The following is an 11,676-nucleotide window of genomic DNA, read 5'->3' on the forward strand; positions in this document are numbered from 1 at the left end:
TTAGACATCCCTTTGATAGTATTGGGCGAAACCTTTTCAATGTTGTTTTGATGACGTACAAGTTCGTCACTCTCTTTGATATGGAGTTGAATTGGGCATAATTTAGTCGTTATTTGTAAAGATGAGTTGCTTAACTTTATATGTATTACATTTACAAAATAAGTTCTTTAGTAGTTTATAAGTTCAGTGGATAAAGGTCAGCTGTAGATATGGATGTTTTGACGAGTTTGGAAGAAGATAGTTTTTTTATATTTCGTTTTTGGGTAACTAAATGGATCAAATTGCTCATAAAATTACTCTTTCCAGACAGTATCTGCATTATCAGCATATCTATTGCGGCAAACCTATAACATTTATTTCTCTTCCCATCAAATGCGTTAATTTCTATATAGGAAAAAATGGTACGTATTAAAATCCGATTAATATAACTATACGAATGCCTTTTATTGCAATAATTAATTGGACGCAATCCAGGAGGTGTATGCACTGACTCTTGTATAACCTGATGGTAGGCCTGATTGGCACCCAGCTCTCGCGTGGAACGAAATTACACCGATCTGAAAAAATAAACACAAAACATATAATTATTTGGTAAAAATCATATGAAGAGTTTATTGTAATTAGCCTTTTCCTTGAATTTGTATCTACTCTGGGTCTACGAATTATTTTGTCTACAAATAAGACATATTAATCATAAGACTATTGGAAGATTAAGACTTTTTTAAAGGTTTTTAGAATTCTCTATGGTCGTCAGCTAATATAATTGTAATTAATAATCTTAATAATCTTTAATCTTCAATAGGAATGTTCAGTTTCTTCACGCTCAATATATCATAGCAAAAACTCTTTAAACACCGGTTGACGTTTACCATTGTAAGGCGCTTAAACTCTATGTTAACCACATATACTTGAGCCGTCTAAGTCAGCGTTTCTCAAAGTTGGCGATAGCTTCCAGTGAAAAATAGAGTAGAAATATATCTAATTTGTGTTTTTTCGCCGATGAAAAATGGGGACGCTAGTTAATGTGCGAATGACGTTGATAGACGTTGTTAGTTGTTGTTTGAGAAACTCTGGTCTAAATAACACAATATGCGTTGGCATGTCGATATATCCAGTTGTCACGTAACAAATAGCGTGACGAGTGAATTGGCCGAAAGTGGGTCATTGGCGGAGCAATATCGGTTGTTAGTTTGATTGGATGCTGGAATTGACTTCAGAATATACTTAACTGGATTCTATAACTGGCGAGGTACTGTTATTTTGTTCTTATTGTATCGTTGCATTTTTGCTAGTTGGTGCAAGGTCTCTAATAAGTGAAATGAGTTTTGCTAGGAATCTATAGCGCTGACCACATAGTACATATAAGCTTATTCATTACACATCTTCATTAAAAGAACCTGTCGCGTGTCAACTCCGAAGGCACCACCGTCATACTTACCTATAGCTGCCTAATTACAACAGTGTGAAGCGCTGTTTTATATCGGTTTGAATGTGTGAGACGCTATGTTCTAACATAGTTCGTAGGCGCAACATCATATGGCTGACCTTCCCTATACTCTACGCGTATTTTACAATACATATCCAATGTGGGTGCCATTTGCCAGTGAACTTTAGAAGCTATAGAAGTAATTTCCGTAATATTAAAATAAAAACGTTTGAAAAGTAATATTCTACCACATTCAAAGCTTCAGTTAAAACATACCAAGATAGTCCGTCTATTGCTAACAGTGGTCAAGGGACCTCCAGTGTCCCCAGCGCCGATGTTGTAGTTGCTGCGGTACTTCTGATCGCTCGGAGATTCACCCAGTTTACGTTTTGTACGAGAGTTGATTGATCATCAGAAACATGAAGAGAATTCTAAAGCAGTTTTGGTAAATGAAACATACCAGTATAGTTCATCTGTTGCTAATAGTGGTCAAGGGACCACCGGTGTCACCAGCGCAGATGCCGACGCGGTTCGCGCCGCTCGTGCAGATTGGTGGTTCTGGACTATGTTGTAGTTGCTGCGGCACTCTGCGTTGCTGACCACTCGGAGATGCAACCAGTTTGCGTTTTGTACGAGACTTGATTGATCATGAGAAACATGAATAGAATATCTAAAGCAGTTTGTGGTAAATAAAACATACCAAAATCGTTCGTCTGTTGCTAACAGTTGTCAAGGGGCCACCGGTGTCCCCAGCGCAGATGCCGACGCGGTTAGCGCCGCTCGTGCAGATGTGGTGGTTCTGGACTATGTTGTAGTTGCTGCGGCACTCTGCGTTGCTGATCACTCGGAGATTAACCCAGTTTACGTTTTGGACGAGACTTAATTGATCACCTGAAAGCAATAGTTATTACAGTATGTAGCTTGTGGTAGCTTAGTTGTGGGAAACTCGGCATCTCATTCAAGATATAGATCTTGTTTTATAAAACCGGGTTTGAATACCAGGCAAGAGCCTGATTTTGCAAACTTATGTGCGAACTATAAACTAATTTCTTAATCTATGAACACTAATAGCTTAATCTATGAAGGATAACATTGGGGAGAATCGACGAGATCTGAGTGTGAGTCTGATTGTGAATATGTGAAGTCTACTAATCTACACTTAGCCAACTATTATCTAAGAAGAGACCCGTGCCCAACACTAGGAGAGTAATCGGTTGAAGGCTTATATTTTAATGAATACAACTAAGGGGAGATGGGAAAATAATTTATTTTAGATTGATATTTGAGATTCGGTGATTGTCACTGATCACATTTACGAATGGTTCTAAACCGCTCAAATGCATCCAATAAGGTTTAATGATTGAAGCATATAAACAGATCATTATACACACCCTGTCTTGTTACACCAAAGCCGGAAGCAGTAGCAGTCGCTCCGTTGAAGTCTTGGTTTATTTCACTTCCAGACGGCAAGGCGATTGGCTGAATCCACACTGAAAGTATATAGTTAAAATTTTAATTACCCATTTGTAAAGTATACTTATCGTGAACCCAATGTTGGCCTGAAGGACTATGATTTACAAAGTGTAGGCTGACTATCCTTTTGTACTGCTTGAGCAACTGGTAGCTGGACGCAACTATTAATATTGGATATGTAGATGCATATAAATTGACGTAATAAAATTATATGCATCTAAAGGGCACGCAGGGAATCGACTATTGACAGATTTCTCAAAAAAAAATATGTATCTCTGTTCGATCGCTCAAGCAACGAATTGGAAGCTCGACCGTAACTTAAGCAACAACAATATGGTAGTCTACGTCTGTCGCTTTAGCGATAGTAGCCAATGGGCGGTCCGTGTAAAAGCTACTTATCTGGTTGCATGGCACATATAATCAAATTTGGTACGACATCATGTTTAGCTGATTATGAGTCATTACAAATCATTATCTGCTATTTATTGTAGGTATAATTTAAAAATAAATATTATAAATGTACCTAATGTATTACTGAAATAACTAACATACTTACTTGAAAAGGATATCCGTGGTATACGAAGAATAGCAATATCATTAGCAATGATTGTGGGGTTGTAGCCCGGGTGCATAATAACTCTTTGCATCTGAACTCTAGTACCACCGGATAGGAGGAAGTTAGATCCCAATACCACAGTGATCGACTGAGCGATGATCACACCGTCGTTGTTACAGTGAGCAGCCGTCAGAATAGTGTTGTCGTTGATGACGATTCCACCACATACTGAGGTTAAGACGACCCTAGCTGTGATGATGAGACCGGCCTGTAAAAATCAGGTCACTGATAGTAGCAGTGGTGTAATAACTGTGGCAGTGGTACAAAAATTAAATATTGTGAATCAGGATGAACATTACATTACAGGGTGTGATATCAAATCGCGGCGCAGTCGACAAATTTCAGAAAGTAATTAAATATACAAATACATATTACTAGCTGTATAAAAAAAATAAGTGTGCTAAGATTGCAAATACCCAAATGATTTAAAGTAAATAAAATCAAATTATTTTGTTTTATGCGTATCTATAACCTGTTAGTTATTAATTACGAACAAGAAATTATTAATCACAATTCATTTCTGTAATTGTATTATTTTAGAAAATATTTAAATTAAAAATTAAATCACTATTAAAATGAAGTGGCACCAAAATCATACCTGGAAAGGCACGAGCCCAATGCTCGTAGTGGAACCTCCAGCGATTCTTTGTCCCTGTTGCAAAGGGTCAGTTGCTTGGCTTTCAAAAGCCCTTATTTTCGCAGCTGCTGGTATACCGATTGTCCGATGATAATCGTACACTCCATATGCTTCTGATTTTTCAGCCCTTACTGCCGCCAGGACAAAGAAAATAATAAAACCAATCGCCTTCATTTTTCAGATGCCAAACAATAAAAATGCGGGAATATGCAGACCACCTCGTTTTATGTAATATCTCAATAGGAAAAAGATAAAACTTAAGAACCCCAAGCTTATATCTAATCGAGGATTAATATTCATTGATTAAAGTTATCTGAATGGAATGAAATTAATTTGATTTTATATTTGTTGTTAGGGATTGATTCAAAAGTCATCAGCAGAATCAATTTACGCACAATATTATTAACCAATCTATCCAATTTTTGGCCTAGCAAAGATTGACATTTGAATTGCTGCCTACAAAAAATTGTCAATTTTCAAGTATGTTTAATTCCTGCATCCAATCCATATGATATGTAGGTGTCTTCTGTGTATTAACAGATCTATTTAACTATAGGTGCTAAAAGCCGGCTAGTTCGATTCCCGGCCACAGAATTAACGCTAATATTGGTCCAGTCGCGGCTGTGTCCTCAGATTTTGCCCAAAATCATTTTCTATAAATAATATTATACGGTGTTATCATAATCTTAATATGGGCGAATATATGTGATTCAGCTATCTGTTTACTTGGTAACATTTATAAGTATTAACATTACATGTGATTAAAAGTCTATTATCGCATCAGCATTTAAGTGCATGAGTACTTATGTTGTTATTACTTATGTATGTTGTTAGTTAGTACTTATGTATGTTGGCTATACAATACGCAGTTTTGCTTAAACACTACCTGTTTTACCTTGAGAAACAAATTGTTGATGCAGAAAATCGTGGGCTTCTATCACATTTAAGATAAGAATATCCATCCCAGAAAATTGCGAAAAAAATCTTTGTACTCGTGAGAAAAACATGCATGTATATGGTGCTTATTATTTAAATAATCAATTTAGATTTCAGGTCCGATTGTAGCCGTTTGTTTAATCAATTTTATACACGGAATAAGAAAAAATAGGTTTTGTATGTGTTCATGGACCTCAAGAAACTGGGAATGGTAGTAAGGAGTTAAAAAAAATGTAGAAATCCACGATATAGGGATTCTTACTAGAATGTGAAATAAAAATAGAAAATGTTATCTATATTACCAAAATAGTGGTAAAACGTGTGGTAAAAGTGTGGTTTGACCAAGCTTCGTTCGCAACGATACCAAAGCACCTATTTCTAGCCTAGTTTTTGCATTTATGTGGAAGGTTGTAGCTAGGTTGTAGAGGATGCCGACTAATTTATATTAAGGCAGAAAGCGACAACGCATCTGTTATCAGCTTCAGGTAGAATCCATGCTCTTTATGGAGTTGCTTATCCGTAGGCGGCGACCACGTATATACCATAAGGTGGACTACATGCTCGTTTGCAACTTCAATTCTACATTACACATTTTGTTTCCATTAGATAGTTTACGTTTACATATAAATGTATATGTATTCGACCTAAATTCCAAACACAAGCATCACTTGTGCGCCACTCCGCACTCGCAAACTATTAGGAGAACATCAGCTAATTAGGTCGCATACAAGTGCCGTTCGCGGTCCGCGCTAAGTGCGTGGTGGTGCTAAGTGTCATGTATATTGTATGCCGTATGCCAATTTACATTTAATGTTATTGCGAACTTGGTCGATTTAACTACAGACATGGCTATGGCTGTAAACTGCTAAAATAATAGGCGACATCTTCGAAATAGCAAAGTACTCTGTGTAAAAAATTTAATTTATATATTTTTTATATTCCATGAAAAACAATGTATTTTGAATTGAGATTTATCTTCTAAATCTGTGTGTTTAAAATCGTTTTATAAATATTGTTGTAAAATGTAATTGTAATATGATTTTCGCAAAGTAACGCCTAACACTATGAACTATTACATTACGCTTCTGCATACAAGAACTACAAAATATGAATTCTTCTATTTCCATAAAAATACAATTATGAATACGATTTTACATCGGAGTTTCATCATTTTTAGGTATATAATAATGAATGAATGAAATAAGGCGAACAGTTCGGGACTGAATAAAATGCATAGTATAATTTATTGGGTATATTTCCGAAACGCTAAACATATAAGTCTTATATCAGTAGATTAGATTCCTCGGATCCAGGAGACATAAGAGGTGACTCTCGCGTAAGCAGCAGGAAGACCGATAGCGCATCCATCCCGGGCACCGAATGACGTCACACCAATCTGTAAAGATAATATAAAGGTTAACTTCGTATTCATCGTTTTTTTATTATAATATAGGAGTGGCAAACGGGCATACAGTCCACCTGATGGTAAGTGGCTACTGTCGCCCATCTGTAATCAACCCCAGATAGAATTAGATTTTCCAACTTGAGGTTAGGTGAGGCCACAGATGCGCCGCTACTCCTGAGGACTAAGCTGGAACGCCTCGGAAAAGTCTGTTTCCCTGACCACACCCTTAAAACCGGAACACAGCAGCCCTAACACTGCTGTTATTAGGTAGAAATAGGTGTGGCGGTGGTGCCGCCGGAGTCGAACCACAAAGGGTTCTACCTCCTTCATATTATCCCATGTTCTTCATATCCCATGGCTGGGTACGGGTACCCTTCCAGAGTTAGAGGCGCTTAGATTATAGTTTACATGCTGGCTACCTGCGAATTGGTAGACCTCACGTATTACCGCCACACCTATTTCTGCTTTAGGCCATCATTGTCTCTAAGACTTTACAAGTGTTTACTAACATTGGTGACCACTTTTTAGGAAGTAAACTGCACTATTACTGTAATTAAGAAACAAAAGATGTCATAGACCTTTTACATAATCAGTTTACGATATGTGACATGAAATAATTTACATTGAGAACGGGCGTCAAACAAAACTGATTAGGTTAAAACGTATGGCTTAGAAATCGTTTAGCAAAAACACCAAAGCGGAAAATTGTTATTTAACTGTAAAGAGTAGTCAGGCAGAAATGTTGAAAATTTAATAGATACTGAGATCCAAGCTAGTTTATGTTCAAAGGCATAGCTTACACTAGTTCAAAGCCGATTTGTGGTTTTTATACCTTTTGAGTTGGCGTAAGTAAAGGGAGCATTAGTAAGTACTGTATTGATGCTTCCATTTCATTCAGTATAGTAATGAGCGTTTGTATTAAATGTTCAGTGATTAAAGCGTGTCAAGTTTCTGACGTATTAAGTGCAGGTTTGATTTAAGTACCTTTGCGTATCATTTATTAGATGTTTTAATTATACAACTTCTATTAACAGCCCACGTATAATTAATTTGAAGCGGCGTGGACAGTTATTATTATATTATGCACTATGACATGAGGCTCTTCAAAAGGTGTAAAAAGAGCTCTCTTTCAAAGCCGGCGATGCATTGGCGACTCCTCTGGTGTTGCAAATGTTCATAGGCGACGTTGACTGCTTTCCAACAGGTAGCACGTCTGCTTTATCGTTAGGCACAAATATATAAAAAAAATATGTATGTTTTTTTGTTAAAAACGGTGTAGTAAAGTTATGAATATATTATATGAGATTGTCAAATTCTAACACTATTTATTTGGTCACGACGATAGATGGCTCACTTGTGTCTATAAGCACGTTGTTGTAAGTAGGAGATAGATGGCGTTGTACCTGCTTCTATACCATTCAACCAACCTACACAAATTCAAATGGTAGGCAGTGGCAGACTAGGGTCGGAGGCCCGGGACAGAAAGTTAAATGGGGGCCCCCAGTATAAAAAGTAAAAAGGTTATTTGATTTTACAAAATTACAAATGTGTACTTTCATTAGCCGAAAAATACGTATGATTCCGATGACATTTTGTTTGCTTATTTATACATATTTTACATATTGTTTAGTTCTGACGATCGTTTTTTTTTAGCAACCATGTCTCTCAGGATCGGGGGCCTGAGGCGGAGCGCCCCTTCCCCCCCCTACCCCCTTAATCCGCTAAAAGTGATAGGTATCTGCATTTAGCGTAATATTTAGCACTCTATGCAAGATATGGTTTGCCGGAGTAGTTCAGTATAAACATAAAACTTACCAAGATCCTCCTGCCACCGCTGGTGACCACGAGAGGGCCGCCGGAGTCACCCTGGCAGGTACCGCGACCACCTTCACCGCTGGTGCAAATGTTGCTGTTGTGGACGAAGTCGCCAAAGACACCAGCACACTCTGCGTTCGTGATGATGCGGAGATTCACCCAGCTTATACGCTGGTTACTGGGGATGCTGGCACCTGTGGTAAAAAGTATTATTAATAATACGTTATTAATAATTAATCTATCCAATGTTTGGCTAACTAAAGATCGACATTTAACAATTTCTTCTTAAAGGACATTGTCACACTTCTATCTGTGTTAAGTAGAATTAGGTAGATTGTTAATACTGGGCGTATATACTTTGTTGTCATTTTTCCTTACTTGTAATAGATATGCTGATGTATCTCAAAAAATAATAACTTTGTCACCCTTCTTCTATTTTAAAACTATTCCTACATATCGCAATTAAATTTATTTTTAAATTAAAATAAAAAAATATATTGTTCTCCAAAATTCCGAATATTCCGATACTATCCATATTCGCTGCCCTGCTGTTAAATATGACAAAGTTCAGCTTTGATACGTCTTTCACTCCAAACTATGAGTTGGTAACTTTGATGAGTAAAATAGAAAGATACTACACCGCCTTGAAATTGGATGAATCCACAAAGGGCTGACATGTCAGTTATTTTTTGATTTCTTAACAAATAAGACACATTTTGGAGAAAAAGTACGTATAAAAAACAATAATTTACGTAATAAATAAATAAGTATTTCAAACATTTTAAGGACATCTACCACGGAGACGTGTCAAAATTTTATTTACGCAACAATTTCAATTCTCAAAACTGGTTAGATATTCTTGTTAGGAGTGATCTATCTATGTATTTTACTCATCTAAGGTTGGTGATTTAAAACTTTACCATCGCTGGTGCGGCCAAATCCAGAGGCAGTTGCGGTCCAGCCGACAAAGTTGTTAGACAGTTCGTTGCCAGTGGGAAGAGCAACGGGCTGGATAACGTCTGAAATATAAAATCATTGTGTACTGAGTACTAGGAATAAGTAGGTAAAAGAAATAAAGTATTATTTGATGAAAATATAGTGATGAGTAGTGAAATAAGTAGTGTTATAATGGTTATGCATACTGCGCTTGTGAATGTCTAAAACTAACAAATAGATATGAGGATTAAAAGATACTTCCATTGTAGATTGTATTTTTAATCAAATCGCGGTTCTTGACCGCTTATCTAAATTTTAAATCATTATTTCTTTGTACTCAATCTTTTTTATTTTTAATCGAAGTAGCAAACATGAATTGACTTCACCTGACATGTATATTATGTATATGTGATCGCTGAAAAGTGCGAAAATAGGCCTCAAATCCTCGGATTAACCATTGGATTATTATAGATCCAAAAGAGCTCATTTTAACTAACTTCCTATGGTGGGTTATTCGCATATATCTGCTATTCCCGATGAGAAAGAACACTTCATCAAAATATATGGGCTTCACAACGTTCTTGAAACATGAACGGAGCTGTATCAATTAAATCACTAAAGCCGATGGTTAAAGCCATGCTACTACATATTACGTCTTATGTAGTTTAAGTAATGTTGTCGTAATACATGTTGATAACTAACTTGTGAAAGACACAGAGTTGATGCGAAGCACAGCGATATCATTGGCAGCAGTTCTTGGATTCCAGTTTGGATGGTTAACAATGTTGGTGGTAGTCTGACGGTTGCCTCCACTGAAGATGGTGTTGGAGCCGAGAACGACAGTGAACGACTGCGCGGTGACCGTTCCATCGGAGTGGCAGTGAGCGGCGGTGACTACGCGATTGTTTGAGATGAGGGATCCTCCGCACACTGAGGTGAGCACCCACATGATTTGGATAACTAAACCAACCTGAAAATAACAAGTCGTCGTCAACTCAATATTGTCCCACTGCTAGATACGAGTCTCTTCTCAGAGCGAAAGAGTTTAAAGCCATAGTCCTCCACGCTGGCCAAGTGCGTATTGGCAAAGAAAATAACAAGTATTCCTTATACTCTACGATACGAAATATTATAATGATGTTAAATAAATACAATGTAATCTAAAATGATCTAACCCGTATAGATTTATAATATCTTTTTGTTTTAAAATTAGATTGTGTTCAACTAAATATATCCTGTATAATCAACATTACAAAAGTCAAGATATAGTATCGTAAGTAACATTAATCATTAGTATTTAATTTGATTTCTCGTAAATCGAACATATTCAATATTCATATACCAATGGGATTGTAGTATTTAAAATGATTTGTTAAACACATTTTATTGGAATCTTTACTGAAGAATATGTAAGAATGACATAATGTTTCTTATTTTCTTAGATTGATTATACAAATTATTCTTTTAGAACTCACCTGGAATGGCACTTGAGATATATCGACCCCTTGTCCACCAACAATTCTGCCGTTAATTCCGGACTTAGCCGCTTCATTTTCAGCTGTTCGGATTCGAGCGGCTTCAGGAATACCAATTCTCTTGTGGTAGTCAAAGAATGTGAGATCCTCGGTGGAGGAAATCTCGGCATTCGTGGCCAAAATGGCACAAGTTAAAGTTACTACTACCAAGAGAAATTTCATGTTGAATTTTTGGTCTCTCACGAAATGTGTCCGTGATTTTCCACTTATATAGATGAATCCATTTTTATCGTGATACAAGATTGTGCGAGGATTATGATATGTTAAGATTTAATTGATATTAAATAATCGATATTGGACGGAATTACATGCTGATAACATTGCACGTTATGGATTTCTGGATTAAGATTGTATTGTTTAATTGATTGTGTTTTTGGAAAACGAATGGCAGTATTTAAAATAATATTAAAATTAGTATTAGTATTTATCTTATTTGTATTTAGAACGAACATAAGATCTACCTTGACGAGATTTCAATTATAAGGTTAGTATTATGAGAACTTCTAGAAAGTTTAATAATATGTAGAACATACGTTCCCTCGTAATTTTTGGTAATAAAATTTAATATGTACAAAAAGTTGTATATATTTTTTTATAAAATGGAAGAAGCTAACGAGCCTACAGTCTACCTTGAGATCAAATGCATATTGAGCTTATATTCTACTAGGAGCCGATCAAAGATCCGTTGCTATTTATGGGGACTAAGATGTTCGTCTTATATGTAAGTCAGCCAGGCTTCCTAAGTTAGCCACACCCTTCCAACCCAAACGTAAGAACTGCTTCACGCTAGAAATAGATGTAGAACAGGCACATCCTCAATTGAACACTGGGTATAACGTCCTCAAAACTTTCACAAAAGCCAAGTTTCGTATACTTACAAGTAGAATTATAAACTTG

At 36.5% G+C, this 11,676-nt stretch overlaps 1 protein-coding gene across 1 annotated transcript; it reads right to left on the reverse strand.

The window, feature by feature from the left end:
• Positions 1–455: 455 nt before the first annotated feature.
• LOC140757924 (transmembrane protease serine 9) lies at positions 456–11,400 on the reverse strand. Its single transcript, XM_073093829.1, has 10 exons — positions 10,720–11,400; positions 9,947–10,214; positions 9,229–9,327; positions 8,309–8,502; positions 6,391–6,484; positions 4,114–4,283; positions 3,456–3,723; positions 2,818–2,916; positions 2,127–2,317; positions 456–557 (listed from the first exon to the last, which is right to left on the reverse strand). The coding sequence occupies exons 1-10, from the start codon at positions 10,939–10,941 to the stop codon at positions 456–458; spliced, it is 1,707 nt and encodes a 568-aa protein (XP_072949930.1). The 5' UTR covers positions 10,942–11,400.
• Positions 11,401–11,676: the final 276 nt, after the last annotated feature.

The sequence above is a fragment of the Epargyreus clarus genome, unplaced genomic scaffold (genome assembly GCF_041222505.1).
Source record: "Epargyreus clarus isolate Ecla_fem2 unplaced genomic scaffold, WU_Ecla_fem_2.2 ptg000001l, whole genome shotgun sequence".
In the NCBI taxonomy this organism is placed as follows: domain Eukaryota; kingdom Metazoa; phylum Arthropoda; class Insecta; order Lepidoptera; family Hesperiidae; genus Epargyreus; species Epargyreus clarus.

Coding starts and splice junctions, on each gene's coding strand:
- LOC140757924 (XM_073093829.1), bottom strand. CDS start 10,941: ATGAAATTTCTCTTGGTAGTAGTAACTTTAACTTGTGCCATTTTGGCC. Junction 9,328..9,946: donor CAACTCTGTGTCTTTCACAA/GTTAGTTATCAA, acceptor TTTATATTTCAG/ACGTTATCCAGCCCGTTGCT. Junction 2,917..3,455: donor ACCACGGATATCCTTTTCAA/GTAAGTATGTTA, acceptor ATATACTTTCAG/TGTGGATTCAGCCAATCGCC.